This window comes from Phaenicophaeus curvirostris, chromosome 11 (assembly GCF_032191515.1).
Source record: "Phaenicophaeus curvirostris isolate KB17595 chromosome 11, BPBGC_Pcur_1.0, whole genome shotgun sequence".
NCBI lineage: Eukaryota > Metazoa > Chordata > Aves > Cuculiformes > Cuculidae > Phaenicophaeus > Phaenicophaeus curvirostris.
The window spans coordinates 13,957,930-13,985,671 of NC_091402.1; the positions used below are offsets into that span (position 1 = coordinate 13,957,930).

A 27,742-nucleotide genomic window follows, 5' to 3' on the forward strand; every position below is an offset into this window, starting at 1 on the left:
TTCCAGGCACAGACTCTGGTGGCTGCTCAAGTGAAGCTTCCAGCTAGCGTACAAATCATCCTCAGGTTCATCGAGCCAAAATATTTACTGATATTTCAGTATTTCAAAAAACACTTCAAGCAAAAATACCACAAAACAAAAAAACCCCAAAGCAACAGTGTAATTAGCCATTTGTCAAGAGGCTAGGAAATAATGAAGAAGATAACAAGAAATTAAAATATAAAGGGTTTTATAGGGGTCTTATCACAGATGTTTTATCTTGCTTTTCAACAACACTGTTGCACAGATCCACTATACTGTGTGTTTCATATAGAAATACAGAACAAAAAGTACATAGTTGGGTCTTCTTATTCAGAACTTATGCCAGAGTTAATTCATGCATTAGTTCAGCTGTGAATTAGACACCTAGGGGGCAAATTTTTTCAAGTCCACCTATGCTACAGTGAAAAAAGGCATTTGATAAAACTTCTTTTAATCTCTAATTGCCTTATAATTGTAATGCACTTTTTTCACATTTATGATATCTGCCCTATTGCTTTTATGAGAAATAATTTGCTGACACTAGCCAACATTTACCTTTTGGTCATTACGTTTTATTAATTTTAAAACCATATGTTCCCATTAAAATATTTTTCTATCATCTCTTTTTTGCCTTCTCTCTCTTTTTTTTAGATTTTCATATATTCAATTAAGCTGCCCAAGGCTTATTTTTTCACTTAGTGGTCTTGATAATTTTTAAATCATATCCTTTTAACAATATAAACTTTATAAAATACCTGCTTTTGGAAAATTAAGACAGTATTTAATATCTTCTCATCCTAAAATGTGTATAACAGATCAAGAAAATAAAAAAGGGGTCAGCCACACTAGTCTCCTGTGGCCACTGCACACAGCGTCCTGGTGCTGAAGTGGATGATGGGCTCCTGTTTCCACACTTCATCCCAAGGCAATACAACTGCTTGCGAGGCTGCAACATGAATGTAACAAGAGACCCAGCTTCACAAGGAATTTGTGCACATCCAGAATTCTAGAAAAAGTGAGTTAAGTGCTTCTTGCTCATGATCATTCCTCTGGTGACAGCGTCAACCTACAAAGAGCTGTGCAGGCACCGCACCAGAACAGCACGTCCCCTTGGCAGCTCCCTGGGTTACTCCACACCAGCCCTGTCGCCCCTAAGTGTTCTCTGTCTGTGAGGAGAACCATCAGGGTGAACGCACTCACAGATGACTGTGAATTCAGGTAGCTTCCTCAGAAAGCTTTTGCTCAAACTCACCTTCCTCCAGAATGCTAACAAGCAACGCACTAATGGCAAGTTACAAGGCACGTGCTCCACCCCAGGGGTCTTCTGCAATCACCAGACTTTGGATTTGTTCTTTACAAAAGGTACTAAAGCCTTGTAGGGAAAAATGCTCAATTTGGAATTAAGACTTTTTAAATTATTTTACTTTTTGTTTTCCCCGCATTGTATTGCTAGAGATTTCTGCATGGCAAGAGAGTAATAATTACCCATTTACTTGGAATTAGAGAAGAATGTCTAAGACTCAAAATCACAAACAGTGCATGCACACTTAAGAAAAATATACATATATATTTTCTCAGGAACAGCAACAAAAAGCAAGGGAAGAATTTGCTAAAGATTTAGGCCCTTATTTAGCCTTCACAGAAACTCAACTAAAATCAACAAGGCTAAATCTAGCTGCATTATGGAATAATTTATATGCCTGAAGCAACGCAATGAAACACAGGAAATATGACCATATTGCAGATTTAAATACACCCTTAAGTATAATCAGAGCAAGTTGTGCCTTCGTTGCTGTGTTCCTCTGTGCCTGAAATCAGAGAAGTTTAATGTTCATTGAATATTGTTTTAGGTTTACATGGCTAACTACTCTGTTTGAGTGTGCAAGCAGAGTGTAGGTGAAGCGAAAGGAGCGGGAAACAACAGGAAAGAATTTGTGAACAATAAAACACCACGAGGGAGCTAAGTACAAAATAATGCTATTTAAAACCTGATGTACAAACACACAAAGAAGGGTCAGGAAATCAGCTGTAAAAACTAGTTTACGTTAGCCATTTCTGTCCTACAGCAGGATGCAACTCCTGCAATCTTTATCTCTCACAAGAATGTCTTCTTCTAAGCTAACCATGAAGATAGTTAGATGGTTCTACAGAGAGAGAAAACACAGTTCGAGTTTAAGCACAAAGTAAGGTGAAAGACAGTTTGAAATATCATATTTTGCCAGGGTGAAATTAAGCAGGAATCAGTTCTCCATTTTAAAAAAAAAAAAGAAACAAAAAAACACCCACAAAAAAATTGTATCATCAAACTACAGCTCTCCTTATGATATTTTTCTTGGGTTTGGTCTCTTCTCTTCTTTCCCTTAAATATTTATTCCAGTTAATGCGTCCCAAAACAAATGCTTTTGTTCAGTCAGGGTAGAAGCACATTTAATAACCAACACAGGCACTGAGTCTTTGGCACAAAGAGTGGACTGAGCGTGAAAAATGAAAGAATGATAAAAACAGAAAAAAAAATCACCCAGTTTGCACCGAAACCCTGTTGCCTGCACAGAACAGAAGGAAGAGGTTCAACCAAATGAGCAGAGTACAGATTCTAGAGGATTTTAAACAAGTTATCTTAAGAATTGCACAGAGCAGGACACTGAAACAGAGCTCCCTTTCCACACAACAGGCAGCAGCCCACGCAGCTCAACGGGATATGGCCAGAACGCACGCCCAGCACTCCTGGGGTCTCAGGAAGTCCCTTCAGATAAGTTCTGCTCCTTATTTCTGCCTGAGGGTTCCCAGTGAAACCATACAACCACATAGGCACATGCAGTGCTGGAGACAGAAAAATCCTTCTTTGCTGTTCTTTCTGTCCAACAAACATATGGGGACCATTAGGAAGGTAAGCAGAAAGTGCATAAATGAAAATGTGCTAAGGAGGTAATGGTCTTCCATCTCAATCTTATCCAACCCTGGCAGTGAGTTTTGTCAAACACCAGTACTTAACAGAGACTGAGTTTGAAGTTTCAGCCCAAACAAAGAACTTGCAGCTTTGATTTAATAAATGGGGGCCAGGGGAAGCACAGACATACCTGAAAAGCATCACTTTTGTGTGTATGTTTTAGTACAAAGGAATAGAAAGTAAATTTAAAAGCAAAATGCAGTGAAAGTTGCATATTACTTACGATAATCAGTGTGGATCTCGTCTATTTCTTCCTCTGTCTGGTCCTTTGTGAAGGTCAAGCTCTAAAGAAATCACAGGTATGTTTATTTACAGAAACAAAAAGATGATAAAGCTGCATACTCTAAAACTAAAGACTTGGAACTGGAAAAAGGATCAGTTTTCTGTTTCCCCCCCCCCCAACTCTTATCTCATACATAGACAGCAACATTGTCATATAAATTATATATATACACACTGACTTGCTTTACTTTCAAAGACAACAGGACTAAGCCAAGCCGCTCCATATAACACCCAGCAAGTGTGGACCATAAAATATTTCTTAATACCATGCAACAAATGTACTCCAAAAGTCACAAAAGTATCATATGTCATGGGAAAAGAACAGACACTATTGCTGATACGGAAGCAAGGAATTTGCTAGCTAAATCCTAGAGAATTCTAGGAAGGAAAATATTCCCCACACTGCCATGGAGGGTCAAAATCCTCCAGTATGACCATGGGGAATCTCTCTTGAGAATTATTATTGCAACCAAAACAAATTATCCTACTTAAATGATTTTGGCATAGAAACATTAACAGTACATGAAGAACTGCCGAAGACAAATGAGTGGCATGAGAAAATCATGTTGGTTATAAGATGGTGTACGTTAATTACAACATGCAACCTGGGAACCCCCATAATAAAGTGATAGGCAAATATGCTCAGTGTCCACTCTGCAATTTCTTCTAGCCATTCCCCTCCTTAAGAACAAAGATAATTAGCTTACCATTTCACCAGTTTTATTAGATTCAAGCTGAACCCGAATCTTCTCATTCGTTTCCAGTTCCTTAACAACTTCTGCAACTGTTTGAAATTACAAGAAATGGATCACTAAAATGGGAGCTGTTAAATAAAAAGATCTAACAGCACTGAATGAAACTTGAATGAATTTAAATCCTAAAGTGACAAACCAGCATTAGCTCTCCAACAGGGAAAACTCAGACTCAAATCACAGGCAAATCCGAATGGCATGGTTTTACACCAGTGCTCACTGGGACTTTATTCATGCAAAGGAATTGCTCCCATCTGCAGCAGCTGAGCAGCAGAGACCATACCTGAGACTCAGGACCAAGAGGCAGTCATGGGCCTTGGCCAAGTCATCTTGCAGCAAGCACCCAGTGCTTTTTAGCACCTGGCTCTCAGCAACCTCCTGGGCTGCTGCTCTCATTTCCTTTGCATTAAATTCATGGGAAAATATAGACTTTTAAACGATATTTGAATCTGTTTCTGTTGCACATAGGCATGTTTAATGAAAAGAGTTTCCATTTTACAATATAGCTTTCATTGGAAGATAAAATAATGACATCCACTGTCTATCTTACTCTTACCTCCAAGGCAATACAAACTGTCTGTGGGATATGTTCGAAGATGAATTACAACCTACTGTAATGATTAAGTTGGACTCCTTAAAAACATATAAACAAACATAACTGTTTGTAACGTTTTAACAAAAACTACAGCTTGCAGGACCCCACAGGGTTTATTATGACATTTACTTTTACAAATTTGTTTCTACACTTATTTATTTTCACAGAGCTGTGAGGTAGCTATGGGTATTTATTGAAACAAATGCTTTCACTAGACAGTAAAGTAGCCAGAAAAAGAAAAGTTTATTAAGGTGTGAAGGAATAAAACCTGTTCAAAACAGGTTTATGCAAAATCCAGGAACGTGGCACCTGTGCTTCCTCACAAATATTCATATTTCATAGTGACCTTAGGTTCACTGCTACCATTGAAAATGGCTGCATCTTAAGCCCGAGTTCAATAAGTCACCCTTTATAAAAAGATATTGAGCCACCAGCCCACTCCTCGCTTTACTTCAAAACTGCTCAGCTCCTATTTAGCCAGACAACAGCGTACCTCCATAGTCTACAGCACTTACACATCTACTTCTGCTGCTGGGGGAACACAGAGAGGGGTTTGAGAGTGTTTAATTACATTTTCAAGATTAACATAAATCATAAAGTGATTGAAATTCTGATATAAGTGCTGATCTCACAGACTCAAGCAACAAACTTCCTAAACTTCTATCGTTGCTGAAGTCAAACACAGCCTTAGCTCTGTGTGCTGGTTCTCATCCCAGAGACTTTCTGAAGTCCTGGAAAATTTTTGAAAGCATTTGTGTTTATTTTCAGAAGTGCTTAGGCACAAACTGAGCAGTGACATTTTGGCACCTAAATCACTGAGGCACTTAACCTTCTTTGTCAAGTTCTTAAAATGGTTAGAGAAGAAAAATGAAAAACCAATTAGTGTTGGTTACAAACTCAGTTTTCTCATACGCTTGCTACCACAATCTAGGCCAAGAGCTAGCAAGTGAAATTTATATTTCAAAAAGCAGGAGCCTAAAGTTTAACTAGTAAATTCATATTTATAGTCCTCAGTGATTGACTTGATTTTTCTAGAAGCACCACATTTGGTGGTTCTGCCTGTTTAATAAAAGAGTTGAACACCAAGAACGTTTTTATTTTTGAAATGCCACAGTGGAACTTGTGGATATTCAGCATCGCCAACCACCTGATCATATACAAAACCATATATGCATGGAGTTAACATATGAGCTTTAAATATTCACTTGAAATAAATACTCCCTTATGCTGTCAAATCTGTTAAACAATAACTGACAAATCAAGTGCTTTTTAGTGTGTTTCAGTTTTTTTATACCATGTGAGCTCGGCAGCCTACTCAAAGGATATTTCTCACCACCGACCCCAAATTATTCCTGTTATCTATAAGTGACAAACAGCAAATCTAAAGTTTAGCTGGGCACTCACAGTGCGATGTTTTCTAACCCACAGAGATGCTGAACCCAGCTGTACATGAGCAGCTCCTCAGCTTCCAGATCACTGCCCTGCGCTGCCCCGTTCACTCATCCAGTTCCCAGCAGTTCCACTGCCTTAACTGGCAAAAATTTATGTGGTCAAAATAGTTTCTGAGCCCTTCAATATACAGAAAAACATTCATAATAGTTTACAACTTCTGGAAGAAATGATCAACTTGTGCTTGAGGACTTAAGTCTCTCTGTAAACATAAAAATTAAAGACATCAACCTGATGATACGGAACAATATTTCTCATCTCTCTAACTTTGAAGCACCTGAGAGCAGCTCTTGTCAGAGACAAGACTGACATGCACTACAGACCTAGCAGACTGCAAGCCCAAACCAGCATAGAACATGCAATACCAGCTGTATAAGAATTCCCAGTATACTAACGGCTGTGCAGCTCCCACGAGAGCAATATCAAAATACGATCCTGTTAGAAATTCCTTTAAAAGGACTGTTTTCCATAACCTTCTAATCAAATAGAAAATAACACAGCTGTAAATCTGATGCCTATGCCTCACCCACCCACACCAGTATATTTGCACTGTTACTTGTATCATTTGCAGAATTGAAGAGATGACAAATGACACACATTTTTAAGATGATAGATGTTTTCTTATGGTATAAAATAGAATATAAACAAGATGAGCTGGTACAATTCTCTGTCCAGCTCATACATGCTATTAGAATTTTTTTAAATGGCTATGGTGTACAAAACAGGCAGCTAAAATACCCTACTCAGATCTCATCCTCCTTGTTCCAGCCCTGGCATGTTCCAAGCCTTAAGCCCGAGTATATGCAAGCAATAGACTGCTCTTTAAAGTAAGTTGACATTGCATTCACATTAGGAACAACATCACATTCTCCTTATCCCATACAGCTGTTTACTGTTATATTCTGAGTTTTATTGTAAAAAATTGCTGCCAAGCACCTGAATTGCTATAAACTCCAGCAAAACATTAACAATTTCTTACTGATTCATTCTACCTTTACCTACTATCTCCAAAAAGAAACTACTTTTAAAATTAAATCCAATAAAAATATAAAAGTCTTTGTGTATAGGAGGAACAGAACAAATTCAAAACATAAGACAAATTAATAATCCATTTACTTACTAAGAACCTCTGGTATTTCCAATTTTTTTACTAAAAGCCTCAGAGTCTAATTTGGAGGCACTCACTAAAATGCAAAGTCAGTAAAAACACAGAACATTTTTCAGAAGAGGGTTAGTAAACCAGGAATATTTCAGCAGAAATTTACAACCTTGATTTTCATTAATTTACTTTTTTTTGCATTAATCTTGATATATAGAATGTAAACACTTCCAGCTTCATTTTTCCCGAATATGCAAACCAACCTCATTCCTACCCTGATAAATAAGAGAAGGAGAAATGCATACAAATAGTTTGCAGTGATAACTTTCCTAGAATTTCTAAACTTACCTGATTTGGGATTTAGAGAATCACATTGAGCATTGTACATATGCACAAATTCTTGGTGCCTTTTAATGAGCTGATGACGGGTTCCTTGGGTAGACAGACCATGTTCCTTTAGTTTCTTTTTCAAATCACGATCAGAGAGCAAGTTGTAAACAACTTTAGACATAGGCTTCCTTTTGTGAGCAGAACTGCAAAGAAAAAGGAAACAAACCTTTTTTAATTAATACTCCTATGAAAATAAAAACATTTATTTCCATTTTTACAGGGCGTTTCACCCACTCTGGGTAAGAAATAGCTGACAGAACCATTTCAGCCATGACATACACACAATCAATTACATGGTATGTTACAGATGCAAGAGAAACAGCTCTAGGAAGCCAGATCACTTTTTCCATCTACCACAAAGAAAATTTCAAAGATGCAGAAAGCAGTAGGTCTAGTCTGATTTACTTTAGGAAATTATGCAAACATTACTCACGTAACAAGTACCGCAGCTCAGTTTTTAATATCTATAGCAAAGGCTTCAGAATCACATGAGCAAACAGTATTGCTCATCTTCGTTAGGATCAAGACTTATATGCACTCTAAATTCAACATGTACTGTATTGAATTCAGATTGCTGAAACACAGGTTTTCCACAAGTACTGGCCATGTCTTAACTGAATCAGTTGGTGAAGTTTTAAAAGCATTAAAACTGCAGGCCAAAACTTGAAATAGGAGATTTTTCAGTTTTCTGGGAAAATGATTTCGAGAAATATAGTCATGTACCTGAAAGCCAACCTGTAGTTCCCATCTAACAGAAGGGTAGTTTGATAATACAGAAAGTGACATTAAAAAGAATTAATAGGGCTTTCAGATTAATAACATCTAAACCACAAATTTACTCCTTCTCACTGACCTATGGCAGAATAACTCAACATTCCTGGCATAGCAAGGGAAAACATCTTAATTACAGGAAAATGCCATAGAAAATTCAAGTCTACCACAATTTTTGTAATCTGAAATTAGCAGAACAGTTCTCACAAATTAGGTCAGTCTTTCCTACACCTCCTGATGTAATACACCCAAAGTAGAAAGAAATACACTGAAACTAGCCAAAGGTACTGAAATCCATCAACTGCCTCACTCATCTCTTACAACTTAAAAAATTTATTAGTAACAGAAGAATTAGCTTATTAGTTACAGCATTCAACTAAGACACTTTTCTTACAGCAAAAGAAAGTACAACTGCTTTGTATTACAAAGAAGTTAACACTTTCCATTGTAAAGGAAAAGACTTACTTGAAAACTGTATTTAGCAGTTTCAACTCCTCACATTGAAAATAAATTGGACAGCTTAAAAAAAAAAAGGCTTATGCAAAAATTGTCATTACTTCATTTACTCTCACATAGCCCCTGTAGCACAGCTGGCAAAGAGAAGATGCATTACCACAATACACTCTTCAGGAAAAGACATTTTGCAGATTCTTTGGGGAAATATAAAAAACTTCATTGAATAATTAAATCTTTTGAAAGTCCTGAAAAAGCTTAGTATGTATAGTAATTCACCAACAGCAGGGCCTGGAAGAGTGACGACAGCTTTGCAAGCAGACAGCTACATAAAACCAGCTCACAACAGTTTGAATCTTTGGGTTTTTTCCCATCCTGGAGAAACAGAATATTCTTTGTACATGTGGACTTACCTGTTACAATTACTAGTGTGCAGGTTTTGGGGACTAAATTACCAGTTCTGCTCAAATACTGCTCAACTGTTAACAGAGCATGGCATGTGCTCCTAATTTGAGGATAAACAGAGCTAAAACTTCTCAGATTAAAACTAGAGATGCGCTGTGGCTGAAACCCAAACAACACTGCCAGTAAACAAATACATTGCCAAAAAGACAGCATTTAACACAATAGCCAGTCCCTGAGCAGAAGTATCTTGCATGATACTTTCTTAAGATCTAAGAAGTCTAGATAAAACAAGCAAAGATTAAAATTCTGTTAGGGACATGGAAGTTTTTATTTTCATTCATTAAGAACAGAAAAAACCACTGAAAACATCCCAGATGAAAATTAAAATGTAACATCAGGTTTCAATATTAATTTACCATTTATTCATCTTCAGAGTCCTTTAGCTTACAGATTGCATTCTAAGCATGACTGAGCAAAATAAGAGCTTTAACATAAAATTACTTTCTAATTCAAGGTTCAGGGGAATTTGAAATACAAGCACACACTAAAACCGCATGCAGTAAAAGTGCCTTGCAGATCTTAAGTCTGATCAGTTAGAAATAATAATGGCCTAAATTTATGCTAGTAAGTAGAACAATCCTAAATCTACACTTGTGGTGTGAATGCAGGGACCGTGACAAGTCCTACAGCAGAGTCATAACGCCAAAGGCATGCATTAATCTTATGGAAATTGAGATCTTAAAGCAACAACCTTGACTGGGGCAACTTGAGAAGAACCATGGTGATCAGAGTAAAGTAAATTTTTTATTTTTTAACTTGACAGCTAGGGAAGCAATTGTCTTCTGGCCCTTCTGGATCAGGGGAAGCAACGCATTCACCAAGTGAAAAATGGGAATTAGTGTTACCTGAACAGAATTTTAATGCCAGTGAGCAGAAACGTGAAGAGAATAATGTACAGACTAAGCTTATTCTCCCTGCATTGAACTCTTGAAAACACTCTCCAGTGTTTTGTCATCAAAAGCCAAAAAGAAATTTTGCTTGCTATTCAAATACTTTCTTGAGAGAGGAAAATCACAACTACCATATTTATACAGTGATTTTAGAGTGATCTATACAGAAGATAAAAAAGAACCAAACACAATAACCAAACACAATCCACTGTATTATAACTTATCAACTAATATTCCTTATTTTGACAGAGCAGAAAAATGGCTACATGCATATAAAAAGTTTTGAAAGTTTTCTTACCTTCTGAGGCTGTCTTTCTTCTCTTCTCTTGTCAGGCAACTATCCAGATGTTTGTTTATATATTGCTCTGGAATAGCAACCTCACAAACAGGACAATCCACTGAAAGCAAGAGAGAAGGAATTTACTAGTGTGTACATTACCACAAAGAGCAAATGTTTTCATCTGAAAAAAGTAATTGTTGATTGAAGAAAATGAAAACCCAGAACTCCAGATTTTTTTTTTTTTTAAAAAGATCTGGCATGGCTATCCAGAATCTTTATTTTTCACTCTTATTTTCATTCTAGAACACTTATTTCCCTCTCAGTGTAACAGCAGAATGTCTCTCATCTTCCCTGCAGACAGATGGAATGATCTGTAATAAAAACCTAGAATAACATATGCACTACACAGAAACCTAGGGGATAATATCAGCATAAGCGTATTTCCATGCTATTGTCTTCCACTTCTGCAGTATTTCACTTCTAAATAAAGGAAGTTGTTTAATTTAGATAAAACAGTATAGCAAGAACTTTATTCATATTAATGAATGTTTCCAGTCTATGGCTCTCAAGAGGTCTGTCAATACATGAGTTAACTTGGTCTCACAGGAATCCTGTCAACCAACCATGCCTCATACTCATTTCTTATTACAGATAACTAATAGATTTTGTGACTTGGGCTCAGAGATTCACAAATGCCTCAAAGCATGATTCCCCCCAACTCAGAATTCTTCTTGCATCACAATTTCAAGAAGCACCTATAAACATTACCAGTAAAGACAGACAAAAACCACAGACTTAAAATATTTATCTTTAGCAATCACATTATGTCAAAAAAAAAAGGCTAAATTTAGATGAGCAGTATGAAAAAGGGATTCTTTAACTGACATCCTCTGTATGAGTATGAAGGAAGTTGGTTTTGATTTAAAGGACAGAACAAAAAACAACCTATGAAAAATGCTGTGAAACGCTGTGGGAATTGAGAGAGCTCTCTGGTAACACTGCTTTGCAATTCCTGACTCCCATGACATCATATTCTAGTCAAAGGTTAAAAAAAAAACAACAGTTGGGTCAGTAACTTAACACAATAGTTTTGAGCACTCTGTTATCGTATTCAAAGTTAACATTTCATTTCTTAACACAGGAACAAATAATACTTACTAAAGCCACTTCAGTATTGTCTCATATCAAGTCTTTCATTTGCATTGTTTGACCAAGTACTTTGCAATTGTGGCAATAATTTCAAAGTAATGTTTGCTCAAGCATTTAATACGGTCATAAAATGGTAAAGCAAGTAAAAATTTCAACTACTTAGGAATAACTGAGTGGTAAAATCTCATATGAGAGTTAAATTACTAATGCAAGCAAGTCTGATGCATAAAACTAGGAAACATAACTTCTGGCTAAATTGATGCCATTTTCATAGGGCTACTTTTCTGGCTGTATTATATCTTTAGGCAGTATTTCCCCAGCTAATGAATAAATATGACCTTCAGAGTTCCAGCTGAATAAATGGTTAAAGAAAATAGATAAATGTAAGCTAAATAGAATCAGTGTTGCATTCCAACACGGTCTACTATTTTAACATAGGCTTTAACTGGGTCTATAGGATGGCTGCTGTCATGTCAAAACTAAGATTCTGCCATTTTATTGCAGTTGACTATTATGAATGGGCATTTTCATACTTCAAAATTAATTAACCTTAACGCTGTAAAATTAGAGAAGAATAAAGCAGATTACTTTCTTCTGGAGAGTGTATGAATAGGAATATTAACAAAACTAAAGCCACGATCATTTTGGTTGTGCGTATACCCTTCAATAACAAATCCATTCTAAAATACTTTGCTTCCGGTAACTTGATATGAGAGAAGAATGAACTGATGTTGTCTGTCTACTTTTATCAAGGGGAATCAGAGAATTGGAGAACAGTCAGGGTTAGAAAGGACCACAAGATTATCCAGTCCAAACATCCTAATAATGCAGGGTCACCTACAGCAGGTTGCATAGGAACATATCCAGGCTATTTTTTAATATCTACAGAGGAGACTGAACAACCCCTCTGGACAGCCTGTTCCTCACAGTAAAGAAGGGTTTTTTTCACATGTTTTAGTGGAACTTTCTGTGCTCCGTTTTGTGCCCATTCCCCCTTGTCCTGTCGCTAGGGACCATTGAAAAGACTCTGGCCCCATCCTCTTGACACCCACCCTTTAGATATTTATAAGCACTGATGAGATCCCCTCTCAGGTTTCCCTTCTCCAGGCCAAAAACATCCATGTCTCTCAGCCTCTCCTCATACAAGAGATGCTTCAGTTCCCCCGACCATCTTTGTGGCCTCCGCTGGACTCTCTCCAGTAATTCTTTGTCTTTCTTGAGCTCGGGAGCCAAGAACTTGACAGAGGAGTCCAGATGAGGCCTCACTAGGATGGAGTAGAGGGGCTTACAGGCCCTTCTCCCCAGAGCAGCTTTCCAGCTGGTCAACCCCTAATCTTACTGGTATAAGGGTTATTCCTCTCTAGGTACAGGACTCTTGCACTTGCTTTTGTTGAACTTCATTAGGCTCCTCTCCACCCAACACTCTGGCCTGTCCAGGTCTTGCTGAATGGCAGCACAGCCTTCTGGTGTGGCAGCAACTCCTCCCAAGAGGAAAAGAAGGAAGGAGAAGATAAAATTACTTCATTTTTTACTGAGTAAGTCTGTTGTGCAACTATTGTTTTTTAGAGTTGTTACTCAAAGCAAAGGAATCTGTAAGCATTGAACTCCATCTAATTACTTGGCATTAGCCCAACCTTCCTCATCAAGAATATGCTTGTAGCAAAGCTGTCCCACATAAGCCATTATCTGAACGAAGCATGGTCCAGTTGAACAGGAAGCATCTGACCATGCCAACGAAGATCAGAACAATGCAGAGAAATGAGATGAATGCCACATACTGAAGGTACTGTAATGCATGGTCAACCACAACCACGGACTTGGGGAAGAGAACAGGACAAAATCCAAAAATTAGCTTCTCACCTTTCTTAACTACTTTCACCATAGATGTAGAAGGCTTTTCATGAATTTTGGTGCACTCAGGACTCTCTTGTGATTCCACTTTACCATCAACCTCTGCAGAAGTGCTGTAAAGGTTATGGTCTTCCTCAGTGTTGAAAATCTTCTGATCTGTTCCTGCCAGGTCATCTGCTTTTGTCAAAGTGCAGACTTTTTCCTTTTTCAAGAAGCTGTCAATCAATGGCATCTCTTCTTTTAAAACTGGCTGAGAAACAGGACTCCTAACTTGGCTTTTGCCAGTTGAACGCCTGTTACAGGCCAATGGAGATGCAGTCAGTGGAGTATCCAAAACCAGCTGGAATAGTTGTTGTCTAGAAGTATCCAGAAAATAACACACAGTTAGCTACACTGAACAGCATTTGCTTTTTATTTGAGAAGAAACCAAAAAGAAAACAGCTGGAGCTTTTCTTCCATTCCTTCCTCCCTCTCCTCCTTGCACACGTGCAGCAATTGGGAATTGCTAGCCCACACAAAAAAAAAAGCAATTGCAAAAAAAAAAATCTACCATGTACAGGCTCTGACAAATTGGGACAGCTTGCAAAAAACTGGAAACTCTAAAAGGAAAGGCAGCATCCTTCTAACAACAAATAGAGGAGATGGGATCACCTCTAAGACATACTCTGTCCCTACTTGCTAAGTGGGCTAGGGAGGACCTTCACTTCTCTTCAGAGCAGGATAACACAAAAAGGAGGGACAGGAATAGGGGTAGCTTTTGCAGATGTTGAGGAGTCTAAGAGCCCCTCCATGGAAAGGCATGCTGTACCTCACACACCCCTGGGCCTCCACCTGTTTGATCCACACTGCACTACTCACTGTTGCTCTGGCAGCCAGGGAGCTGCAGGCCCAGAGCTCTGCATTCAGGGCACAGGGCCGTAAGGATGACTTTAACTCTTCCAAGCCCCGTGCATTACTGCTTACAACTGCACAAGATGCTTGGTACCCCTCAGATATGAACGCATGCCCCCAAAAGACCACAAACAAGTCTGTAACACCAATAAGTCCTCCTCCTTCCCTTCTGTAACACATTAACTTTTTCAAGCACCACGGCTTTTACTGCTCTGCAAGTGCACGCTCTTTATTTAAAAGCTGTAAAGCCATGGCATTGACTGTGGCAATTCACTTTACCCAAGGTGATAAAGCCTGTGAAAGCAGAACAGCTGTGGGTCCTCAACTTGCAAAGTTTTTAACTCAGGAAGAATAAATAACAGTTGAAATTATTTGGATTATTATTCCTTTTCTGTAAGAAAAATATAAAGAAAGGGACTGTGGGTGATACACCTACAGAATGTGCACTGCCATAAAATTATTTCTTACAGCACTTTCATGAAGTCTCAAGGTCTATAAAAAGTCTGCAACGCAGATATGCTCTCAGATTTTACAGTCTAGTACTTCAGTAATGGGTAAATACATGGAAAACTTTTCAGTCTTCTAAAATAAAGATTTTTCATGTCTAAAAATAACTAATTAAGAACTGTCTGTACATGTATCTTTTAAGAACAAGTTCACATAAGTCATTACGTAACCCCACAACCACACTAGTTCCCGGTGAACAACTACAACAGCCAGCACAGCACAGTGAACACCCTGCAGTCATTACATTCAAGCCAGGTTCAGAAGCCCCATTTGGAGTTTAAGTTTCCTGGATTACTAGATGTAATGACCACATCTGTCAGGGGGAATTGACTTCTGCCCCAAAATTCTTTGACTTTCTGCAGTGCAAACAAGTGCAATTAAGTGTGGCAGCAAAACTATGTTTTTCTGTCTGCTCATGCCTAGATATGGTCTGGAAGTTTTTAAGGAGGTTAATTCTCTGGCTGACACAGACATACAGTGGTCTAGCTACTGTTGGCATAGGATCAGCTCCACAGCAAACTCAGGAGTTCATTAATGGGAACATAAACAGCGTACCTTCACACAGCCCAGTCCCACTCCTGCCTCACGTTTGCCGTTTACAAGGCATATATTTCACAGAGAAGTAGCAGAAAGCTGTGACAGCATATCACTGCTTAACATGGCCATTAGCAGCAATAATTGGCACACAAAATATCTCTTTTTACTGCAGAAAAATACATCTATTCTTCAACTTAAAGGTAACAAACTACAGCCTCGGAAGACTCGTCACATCACAGATGATTACAACCAGTTTCAAAAGCAAACAAATTAGTTGCCTTTTACTCCTAATACACTTAGAGAAGTTTAATCCTCAAAAGGACGCAGCTGGGTGTTGTACCAAAGATGTACTACTTTTTTACATTTTCCCCCTTTTTGAACAAGGTTGTATAAAAAAACATCTATTTCTTCAGACTCCCCTGACTGTCCTACAGGCAGCCTATCAGTAAGAGTATAATAGCTAATCAAAGTCAAGACAGCTTGATCATATTCTTTTGGCTGGTAAGTAACCATTTTTACACAAAAGCCCAGCATCCTATGCTACCACAAGCTAAATTCTATGTGGCTCAAATAACATAAAACAGATCCATAAATACATCTTATCAGTTTAGTTTTCCATAAAGAATGATGCAGCCCCAGAAGGCAAAACTATCTGAACAAATAGCCAGTTGCCTATATTCATTGCCTTCATCTAAAGAACACAACTGGTTCCCCTCATCTTTTGAGTGTATGTTCTATTACTTTTGAGAGTTCTTCCTCTTGTATAGTAACACCTACTATTTGTAACCATGAATTATGACAGTTTATTTTTCCACAAGGGTGTTCACCAGCTAAAAGGTATTTCCCAATCTGTTCACACTAGCTGACCACATTCCTAGAAGTCAAATTTCACAGCAGTTTAACTTTTCATGAGACTTAACACTGATTGGTTTATCAATTTCTCAACTTTTCTTTCTCAGGAAGTATCACAATAGCAGAGCTTACAGTATCTTGAATTCTCTGAAGCAGAGATGTCAGTAGCCCAGTTTGTCCCTCAGGATGCCTACAAGCCCAACTTTAAAGTGGGCCTGGGCAGACCACACATCCAAGCAAGGGGCAGCTGAACAATTCTGATAAAAGGCTGAAGGTAGAGCTGGAGGGAGGCCAGCAGCTCTGAGGCCAGCAGAAGCAGGTAGCAGATACACAGCAAAAGGCTCAAAGTGCAAAGCTTGGCATTTTTGCAGCGAGTTCTGTACAAAACAATAGACTTCGACACTCAGGAGAGTTGCTCCCGAGCTGACAAGACAGATTACCCAAATAAAAGAGGATCTCACTTCAAATACACCTTGTTAATATTTGCACAAAGGCAGCCAGAATGGAGAAATCTTCTGAAGAGAAATTTCACATTCTGTAATAAACAGCTGTCTCTAATAAAATATGGCCTGATATAAAATAAAGACAGAGAGAAACTGGAAAAAAAAAACAAAATAAACCCTATACTAACAATAAGTTGATAATACAGGTTGTTGTAATTACACCATTTGTCTAGAAATCCTACGTGTTTTTTCCTTGTATTGAAGGATAAAGACTTACAAACAGACTTTGTGAAGGGATCTGATTTTGGCACAGAAATAATGGAAAGAACACTAGGACACAAATATGAAAACTTGTTTGCCAAAACACACACAAAATCTCCGTATGCCTTTTTTTTTTTTTTTTAGGTGGGAAAAATACAGAAAATACTAGTATTAATTCAAAAGGGAGAGAAAAGTCCCAGACTGGCTTTCCACAGAACATGGTATTTTGGGCCCACTGAGTGGCTTCACTGGCTGCGTGATGACATCTAGCGGTTCTGCTGGACCTGCACCCCACCAACCAGCACCCCAAAGCCCAGCACCCCAAATCCTGGCACCCCAGGGATGGAAGAGCACCATGGGCACTCCTTGCACAGCCCCAGGCTACCTGACAGAATCTTTATCAACTGCCACTCCCTTCCCTCAGCACCAGAGTGAATTACTCAAATTTCTCATTATTCACAGCTGTTATTGGAGTGATTCAGATGAGCCTGACTGTAGTGGAAGATTCTTCTGTCCTTCAGAGCCAGTCAGCACAAGACATTCACCTTCTACCATCGACCAGACTGTTCAGATTACATAGAAACTGATTCTACAAGTAAACCTCAGGACAGCACATCTTTCAAAACACTCTGCATTTTGCATGCAGCTTCAACATTATCTATTATATGCTCTTAAGAACCTAACACAGATTACCACCACCTCTGAAAGCTGATAGAATTTCATCTTCCTGGCACAAAAAGCAATAAATGTGTCAGAGCAACAAAGCTGGTGAAGGGGCTGGAGAGCAGGCCTCATGAGGAACGGCTGAGAGAGCTGGGGGTGTTTAGCCTGGAGAAGAGGAGGCTGAGGGGAGACCTCATTGCTCTCTACAACTACCTGAAAGGAGGTTGTAGAGAGGAGGGTGCTGGCCTCTTCTCCCAAGTGACAGGGGACAGGACAAGAGGGAATGGCCTCAAGCTCCACCAGGGGAGATTTAGGCTGGACATTAGGAAAAAATTTTTCACAGAAAGGGTCATTGGGCACTGGCAGAGGCTGCCCAGGGAGGTGGTTGAGTCACCTTCCCTGGAGGTGTTTAAGGCATGGGTGGATGAGGTGCTAAGGGGCACGGTTTAGTGTTTGATAGGAATGGTTGGACTCGATGGTCCGGCGGGTCTCTTCCACCCTGGTTATTCTATGATTCTATAATTCTAAAGCTTACAAACCTTGGTTTAAGAACTCAAGGACCCTTTCAAGACTAAAAGTTGAATCAACAAGATGATACAGAGTCCCAGCATGCACTGTTCTAACCACTACCTAAGTCCTCCCCTAGGACCCATCCTGTTAAATTGCTGGCGTGTGTTCAGGCAGGAGTTTCTTTTAGATTAACTATAAATGGACTGTCATCTTTACACACTGTATGTAGCACACACTCTCTGCCAGGCATACTTTAAAAACAGTATAAACACCTTGCATAATTTGTTTTCTTCAGACCTCCAAGATGTAAAAAAAAAAAAATGTTTGTGTCCTCCTCCATCAATATCCTAGCTCCCATTTTATGATCTGTTTCTTCTTCCTTGCCAGAGTAGCTATGAAGCAGAGAAAGTAGGCGGGAATTCAGTGCTTCCACATAATTTCTGAGGAAGACATGAGGTTGTGAATCTTCCTAGGAACAGCTCACGCAGGACAGTCCTAACTGTCTAAATGACAGTTTCTCTCCTTGAAACTCCTTCTGCAGTCCTCCTGGAAGTTTAATCAGTGTATTAGAAATGACAGTTCCTGCTCTCTCAAGCACTCGGTGTGGATGTGTTTATTCCTCTGACTCACTAGCTGCCAAGTAACCCTGATTAGGAAACTAAGATATAAACTTGAAAGTAAAAACATATTTTTCTTCCATACGCATAAAAAAAAAAAAGGTACAGATCATTTTCAGCAAGGACTAATTGTCTACTTATTCAAGTATACTTCTAATTTCTGTTGCTAAATTCTCTAACTAGGTGATGCAAAAACTGACAACTTTCATCAAAATAATCTCTTTATTAGAGGATAACAAAATTAATTTCAAAACAAGCCCAAAATTTTATGCTTCTTATTTTTGAAGACACCGGCCTCATTGCAGCTGATAAAAATGTTGTTCATAGAAGACTAATTACACAAACAGCACTCCACTTCTTGCTTTCCTGACCTGGTCAGAGTGATAAAGTCTGCCTTCAAAGCACAACATAAGCAGCACAGAGAAAGCTGAGCAAAGGTTGCTCTCACCCTGACAGGAGCCAATGGGCATAACAGATTAGAGCAATGTGCTCCCTGATCTCCTTTGCTACTCAGGATATTTGGGTGTACCTGAACTCAGGGCAGGGCAATGTGAATTCAGCCCTATTAATCACAGAATCACCAGGTTGGAAAAGACCTCCAGGATCATCGAGTCCAACCATTCCTATCAACCACTAAACCACGTCCCCAAGCGCCTCATCCACCTGTCCTTAAAATACCTCCAGGGATGGTGATTCAACCACCTCCCGGGGCAGCCTGTTCCAACTGCTCTTCTACCCTTTCACATAGAATACAAAGTTAATGGGCCACAATGAATGACACAACTTCTTCACTTTTACTGGAAAACATCAGAGTCCACCACTTCTACTGTGAGCAAGCAGGACTCCTAAGACAACACTCACTGAGCACAAACAATCATGAAGGCTTCAGTTCCGCACAACACTTGTGTATGACCTAACTGTTGGGCTAAATGGGATCAGCACTCAGGTCTACTTAAAATTATTTCCACTCCATGCACACATTGACCTTGGCGCACAGCTTTTACTTTGCTAAGTACTACCAACATTAACATTTTCTTCCTCAACACCCCTACTTAAGAAATGCATTTTCATTTTGTGAACTACTGAAAAGATTTAAGGCCTAATTTGCATAAACATTAAACCATCTGAGACTCAAAGTCAAAAGCAAGACGGACTTAAAGAGCTTAGCACATTTCAAATCCAACCTTTGGACTTTGGATTTGTTTTGGGGAGGGCCAAAAGGAAACCTGGGGAAAAAGGGGAGGAGACAGAAGATTTGCCCTGTACCAACATCGTCAGGACAGAAACCAACAAAGTTCTTATGAGTTACTGATACTCATATCATGTAACACTGTCCAGGCAAGTAGTGTTCTGCTCAAATTCAGCACCATCTGCAGAGTAAATGCAATCCCAGGCTGAGACGGGCAGGAACATGGGGTACCCAGCATCTGAAGTCATGCAAGATTTACTCGTTGCCTATATTCCTCTTATTACTCTGCCTTACTGAAGCAGTTATCTTAGCCTTCTGTTGGTGGGCCTTTCTTACTGAGAAAGAACCCTGCACTGTCTGTCTCTCACCTCACCCCCAACCCGGTGCAGAACAGGACAATATAGGTTTTATCTTATTGATCTAACTTTATGTTGAGAAATTGATTAAATTCCAAGTCACAAAATGAAAGATTATTAAACTACCCTGATTGCTATGATTTGTATTGATCCATTAAAGCAGTCAAAAAAATTAACTTTTAAGATTCAATATCATAATGGATCCAAGTCAGCACTACTTGTTCCCTACAAAAGTAGACGTTACCAAAAGAAATATTAATAGTAATCCATTTATCACTAGGAAACACCAAAGACAGAGTTCAAGCTAAAATAGTGGAACTGTAGAATGTCAATTCTTCAAATAAAATCAATTCAATCTAATAGTGGTCATATAGAAGATTAGGTCTTCATCACAGAGAAACTCTCTCAAGTAACAAAGCCATAAACTGGACTATGCCTCCTACCACTCCTGAAGCCAAGAACATCATTGACTTCAAGCTCCAAGTTCATTTCAGAGAAAAAGATGATGGTATATTTCCTTCCCATAAACATAGCAATACCTACAAAATACCTAGCAAATCACTGTGCTGCTTCTAACTAAAAGAAAACAGATAATACAAGAAATCTTACATATCTACTGTAGTAGGCATTTACCAAGTCATGCTTATCCTGTTGTTCCTGTCTTTCAAAGGGATGAGATCAAAAATTAATTAAAAAAGCAGCAGAAAAGTAGATAAGAAATCCAGATGAAAGCACAATAATCCATTACTTCTTTTACCCAGGAAGAATCACATTTGTGGTCCCTCAATACCTAGACTTTTCCCATCCAATGACTTCACCCAAAGAATTATCTGGCAATTTGACTATTACCACTGGACAAAATCTTTCTGTTCAGAATTTACCCTGCACACAGAGGGATCTTAGAAGAAAATCTTTACTACCATGATTTTCCCTTTAGAATCTTGACACACCTGCTTGACTTCCCACACGTTGGAGAGACTATAACTTATATGTCACCTAACCAGAAGAAAAACTAAAATAACCTTATGCAACCCCAAAACACCACCTGAGTGGACAGCAACCTTCAGCCAGAAAACTACAGGATTTTTCCAAAAGTGTAAACATTTCACTGACAACATTCCTGGGACACTGCAATGCCTCACACTGCTCCTTGCTCTGCTCCTCTACAAGGACTCCTGGCCTGCTCACGCAAAGTGAGTCACATCTGCTTTTCCAGCTGCCAAAACAGAGATTGCATTAATAAAACTACAGTATACCTTGCAGAATTAAAGCTCTTTACTAGTTCATCTAATGTCCGGTTGTTTTTCAGGTCAGACTCCAAGACTGCCTATTAAAAAAAGAAAAAAAGAAAAAGGAAAAAAAAAATCAAATGCAGAGAAAAGAGTACCCAGAAAACATTCAAGTTTTCTTCAAACCCAGAGTACCCAGAAAACATTCAAGTGATCAATAATTTCTTTTCCCAGACCAGTGCCTCAACTACCCCTCACTAAACTGCTCTGTGAATGAAGTGTAAACATTTTTTCCCGAAAAATATCTCAAACTATAATAACTGCCCGAGAACTGAATGTCTGGAGAATGATAGGTAATAGATAAAAACGAAGCATAAAGCTAAAGCAACAAAATCCAGTGTACCCAGTCTCCAACAATGCTTTATTGTAGCCCAGTTCTAATTATTTTTGATAAACAAACCAAGGATCCCATGAATGTGATAAGAACATTAAGCAACAAGGCATGAAAACTGATGAAGGGAAATGTTTTGATTGATTGTGGAATGAAAATATGAATTATGAGATGACTTTGTGTATTCAATTCATTCATTTTAGACAATCCCCGATTTTTATCTCTCTGGTTGACTCTCTCTGCTCTTCTTTTTTTACAAAGCTTTTATTAATCTTTTTCATATCAATACCTGTGATTAAGAAAGCAGTAATAAAGTGTACTCTCCAAAGTTGTACAACAGCTCTGAGCCAAAACCCAGCTTTAATGCTCCATCTACTTCTGCCTATCCTGACAGAAGAGTAGCTTTGAAATAGGACAATTCCAGTTGTAAGAGCACCACATTTTTCCCAAAGAGCTACCAATCAAAAGGAAAGCTGATAATATATGACCAGAATTAATCATTTAACATAGTCTAAAGGGAAAAGCTCCCGAGATTCACCAAAAAGTAAATAAACAACGAACTGAGGAAAAGAAAAACACTTACCACACAGCATGTTGGACACTGAGTTTTATAGGACAAAAACTTGCGTATACAAAGGGAACAATCTGGAAAAAGGAAACATGTAATTTTTAAACAGGCATTCTTCTAAATGCAGGTCAACAGCCTTACTAGTATATTTTATTTTGGTACAATATATGCACAGTAAATTCCCAAAATTATTCTATTCTCTACTTATATATGAGCTTTCAAAACCACTCCAATATATAAAAAGTTTTATCACTCTTCTGTAAACAGGCGTTCACTTACTAGATCATTATTGGTCAGAGTCTGAGCACTTAATACATTTAGCAGCAGCAACCTAGGCAAACAAAGACTTTCTGTGAAGGAGTCTGAAAAGCAGCAGGAGCATTAATGCAATAATTCAACACTTAAACTGCAAATCCATCTAAATACTCAAAAATTACATTATATAGTGAGATGTGATACGGGGCGAGGAATCCATAAAAAAAACAGACAGGCATTTTTACTGAATGAATATAAATCAGCTTGTAGATCTAGCCTGCCAACATCCGACAGTCACCTTCAGTAAGCAATGGGAGTGACCTATGTTTGCAGCAATCACTGCTCACAGCCAGGGTAGCTGAAGTATGTTCAAGGATAATAAATCACATAAGCTCTTAGCCTTGACATTTGTGTCTAGCGCTGGCTCTGTAGCTGTGCAGAGAAGACAACTTCACTATTCTGTGACCACAGCCCCTTCTCTCCCACTTGCCTCCTCTTCCTACAGGAAAAACAGCCCTGCCACCTCTCAAGTTCCAACCTGCCATTCCTGGGGTAAAGAAATAGCTCTCTGTCTACTGTGGTTGGCACATACACCAAGAATTAAACAATGCCACAAAGTTCACTTCTATCTGCACCAAAAAAACCAAATCCACCTGTAAAACTACATCTACCAAGCTATTTAGGAGACTCAGCCACATCACTGTATTTCAGTATACAGAAAAGAATCCCAAAATAGTAATTTGATGTGACAAACATCACTGGATGCTTAATGACAATGATGGAGTCAAAGTATACTGCCAGAAAATAACAATCTCCATTGTTCACTCTGCCACTGGTGAAGGGTCCATAACACAGAAGATGACCATCTCCAGTTGCTTTTATTACGTGAAAGAAATACTAATGGCACATCTGTCACTAAAGACACAATCCAAAGCACTGTGAAAGTTAAACAACTACCATCAAGAGAGCTACTAAATGCTCTCAGTCACCCAAGAACAACCACGGGAGGAATTCTGAGTGGCTATAGGTGCAAACAGATCATACAGAAGAGTAGAAGCCCTGTAACCGATCATTATGAAAAAGAGAAACAGAAAAATAAATTGCAAACAAATGTATTTAATTTTGGTCTATGCACGAAGAATTACTCATTAATGACAGAGGGTTTTTTCCTCCAATTGTATAACCTTAGTGGACTGAAGAGACTACACAGAAACAACTGAATAGAAAACACTTCAAGAAGTTTTGATTCATCGTAGAAATCTTAGGCTCGCTACAATTTGCGGGAACAAATTTAAAGTGTAATCTGTGAAAAAAAGAAGGGAGACATTCTTCTTGAAGTTAAGGGCCTCTGAACACAGCTGTGTCACACGCAGGCTGTAACACCAGCTACTGTACAGAATTTCAAGTGCTCCCCACCATAAACATGCTGTTTTCAATGGTGATAGTTTTACCAAGTTAAACTGAATTTCATTGCCAAACTTCAATGCCCTCCCTCATGTACAGACTAGGAAGTTTCTGAACAAAACAAATGACAAGCATTTATTTTAATATCAGAAAAGACAAAGCACTTTCTCCTAATCTGACTTTCAGTAAACCACTTTGCTGCCACGATCCAGCAGATATCAGCCAGAGGCAGACAGAGCAGCATGGAAAATTTTAGCTCTTAACACTTCATGCTCTTTGCCATACAGCTTTGTATTTTGTTCTACCCTCAAGATGTTATGAAAGATATTTAAATTAAGAATTGTAGGAATAGGTGGTGTTTAGCTGCATTAATCCAGATGTTTCTTCTGTTAGAAGGTAGCAACTATAACCACACAAGGAAAGGTTGCTGGCTGCTTCACAACTTTCATCCATAAGAGCTCCTCAGAAGCAAATACCCTTGCTGGCTAAGCCACAAGTAGAAAAGCTACATATTTTATAAAGAAAACAAAGTATCAGTCACCTCTACTCTACATGCCAGTGAATAACAAATGGTCAAATGATGACACATCTCAAATTCTAAAGGAAAAAACTCTTTTTTGAGGAATTTTTCAATAGTTTTATTTCACTCAGCTAAGGTGCAAGAGGATTTTGCCAGACCATAGAGTCCACAACGTCATTCTCCAGTCTTTTGTTTCCTAGGAAAAATGTATGAAGACCAAATCATTCACTTAACATTTCTTGGAGTACCCCTTATTCAGCCCTACCTGTCAGCTGAATGACAAGTCAGGCTTAAATGGAGTCACAGGATCAAAATACATTCTCACCACAGCCACCCCTGTACTGCCTAGAATGTACAACAAGGTGCATTTACATGAAATATGTTAATTCTAAATTCCAAAAAGTCACAAGATAGTGGGAAGAACAATCTCACCACACCTTTACTGACTTGCCACAAAAGGCCCATTTATCTTGACTCGTACTTGAGCAATTTTTTGGTAACCTGCTGTTTCTGTGTGAATTTTATTAAAACTTAAGTAAATTTAAACTACAACCACAAAGTCAATTGCGATGTATTAAAATACATACCTAAAATACACAGGACAAGAGGCACAGATATAGAATCATAGAATCATAGAATAACCAGGTTGGAAGAGACCCACCGGATCATCGAGTCCAACCATTCCTATCAAACAATAAACCATGTCCCTTAGCGCCTTGTCCACCCGTGCCTTAAACACCTCCAGGGAAGGTGAATCAACCACCTCCCTGGGCAGCCTCTGCCACTGCCCAATGACCCTTTCTGTGAAAAATTTTTTCCTAATGTCCAGCCTAAACCTCCCCTGGCGGAGCTTGAGGCCATTCCCTCTTGTCCTGTCCCCTGTCACTTGGGAGAAGAGCCCAGCTCCCTCCTCTCCACAACCTCCTTTCAGGTAGTTGTAGAGAGCAATGAGGTCTCCCCTCAGCCTCCTCTTCTCCAGGCTAAACACCCCCAGCTCTCTCAGCCGTTCCTCATAAGGCCTGTTCTCCAGCCCCCTCACCAGCTTCGTTGCTCTTCTCTGGACTTGCTCCAGAGCCTCAACATCCTTCTTGTGGTGAGGGGCCCAGAACTGAACACAGGATTCGAGGAGCGGTCTCACCAGTGCTGAGTACAGAGAGAGAATAACCTCCCTGGACCTGCTGGTCACGCCGTTTCTGATATGCAACAAAAACGACAGTTTTTAGCTGGCGTCCGTGACCTTAATTAGCACAAAGTTGGCACAGGGGACAGCAGAATGGGACGAGCCCTGCGACAGCGAGGAATCCACCCCCAGCACCTTCAGCGCGAGAAGTAATCGCGTTCCTCGCGCCGTACTTACAGTTATGCGAGCACTGCGGGATGATCATGGCGATGCTGAAGTAATCGAAGCAGATCCCACACCGCAACAAATCGTCCACCGCCTGCCACGGGAAGCCTAGGTCAGTGCCGAGCGTGCCCCCCCCAGCCCCGCAGGCCGAGGCAAAGCGCCCGCAGCAGGACGCGCCGGGGGGGTCAGCGTTAGGGCCGGGACCCCCACGGGACGCCACCTCCCCCCCACCTCCGCCTCTCCCTCCCGCCGGGCCCCGCCTCACGCACCTTCAGCGGGGACAGGCTCGCCGGCCAGGGCGGCTCGGGCAGCGGGATCGCCGCAGCCATGGCGCCGCGGCCCGGCCACTCCAAATCCCCCGCGCTGCGGCCCGCGCGCCGCCGCTCTCCCGCACTTCCGGCCGCGCCGCGCGGTGTCTGCCGGGAGTTGTAGTCCGGGCGGCGCCGCGCGCCTAAGCGGGCGAGTCGAAATTTCCCCCCCCACCCCCGCGCAGCGCGGTGCACGCCGGGAGTTGTAGTGCGGATGGCTCACCAAATCTCCCGCGCGGCGCCCTACGCGCCGACCTTCCGGTCGCGCCGCGCGGTGCATGCTGGGAGTTGTAGTCCGGGCAGCGGCTCCTCCCCTTCGAGGAGGATGAAGGAAGGCGTCGAGGCCAAAGCTGCGGGGGGCTCGCCCTCCTCGCCCACCAGGGAAAGCCCTTCGGAAAGCGCCGCAGGGCAGACGTGCGGGCCCGCAGCCCCAGGAACTCCGCAGACCACCAATTTCTTATCCCACTGCTGGAATGGATTCCCATTCCCGTTTTCTGATGGTTCATTAAACACCTACTTGGGAAATTTTAAAATCCTGAAGAGGAGGCTGAGGGGAGACCTCATTGCTCTCTACAACTACCTGAAAGGAGGTTGTGGAGAGGAGGGAGCTGGGCTCTTCTCCCAAGGGACAGGGGACAGGACAAGAGGGAATGGCCTCAAGCTCCGCCAGGGGAGGTTTATGCTGGACATCAGGAAAAAATTTTTCACAGAAAGGGTCATTGGGCACTGGAACAGGCTGCCCAGGGAGGGGGTTGAGTCCCCTTCCCTGGACGGGTTTAAGGCACGGGTGGACGTTGTGGATTTATTTACGAACATCAAATGCCTTCAAGCCAATCCTTCTTGCTGTATGTTTTGCAGCCTACTGTAGTAGATAAGCAACAGATGTGGGGATGAACACCCTGCAGGTGTTCCAAGGCCAGGTTGGCTGGGGCCTTGGGCAGCCTGGTCTAGTGGGGTATGTCCCTGCCCATGGCAGGGGAGTTGGAACTAGATGATCTTTTAGGGTCCCTTCCAACTCAAACTATTGTATGATTGTATGTATGACGAGGTGCTAAGGGGCATGGTTTAGTGTTTGATAGGAATGGTTGGACTCGATGATCCGGTGGGTCTCTTCCAACCTGGTTATTCTATGATTCTATGATTGAGTGACCCCGTAAGCCAGAGGTCAGGGTCTCTACTCATGTCTTCCAGGAGGTATTTGTTTAAAAAACATCCACATGTGTCAATGAGAATGGAAATAACAGCCCCCAGCTAAACTTCTCTTCTGCTGTTAACCTGCTCCGTAGTCAGGCCTCTTTTCTGTTTGTGTTTCTCCATACAGCTGTTCGCCAGCCCTTTGCTATGGGAACAAGCGGGTGCACAGGGCTGTGCTGGGTTGCCATGGAAATGGGCATCATCTCCATCACCGCTGTCCTGGGCATGGGCAAATCTGGCTCTTTGAATTCCACAGAAGGGACGTTACAAGGCCCAGGCTAAAAATGCATGGCCCTGTGGATGAAAAA

General features: G+C 40.3%; 1 protein-coding gene across 4 annotated transcripts in view; it reads right to left on the reverse strand.

The window, feature by feature from the left end:
• Positions 1-26,297, reverse strand: part of RAD18 (RAD18 E3 ubiquitin protein ligase) — a 57,304-nt gene extending 31,007 nt beyond the window's left edge. For 3 of the 4 annotated variants that reach the window (XM_069865532.1, XM_069865531.1, XM_069865530.1), the window contains exons 1-9: positions 26,202-26,292; positions 25,945-26,026; positions 22,424-22,485; positions 21,477-21,547; positions 13,404-13,750; positions 10,413-10,512; positions 7,494-7,678; positions 3,958-4,034; positions 3,192-3,252 (exon numbers count right to left, since the gene is read on the reverse strand). In XM_069865532.1, coding sequence (XP_069721633.1) covers positions 3,192-3,252; positions 3,958-4,034; positions 7,494-7,678; positions 10,413-10,512; positions 13,404-13,750; positions 21,477-21,547; positions 22,424-22,485; positions 25,945-26,026; positions 26,202-26,261 — 1,045 coding nt within the window. In that variant the 5' untranslated portion in view covers positions 26,262-26,292. Of the gene's footprint in view, positions 1-3,191; positions 3,253-3,957; positions 4,035-7,493; positions 7,679-10,412; positions 10,513-13,403; positions 13,751-21,476; positions 21,548-22,423; positions 22,486-25,944; positions 26,027-26,201 lie in introns of all 4 variants that reach the window. The other variant, XM_069865533.1, reaches the window with a different exon arrangement.
• Between the last annotated feature and the right edge of the window lie 1,445 nt (positions 26,298-27,742).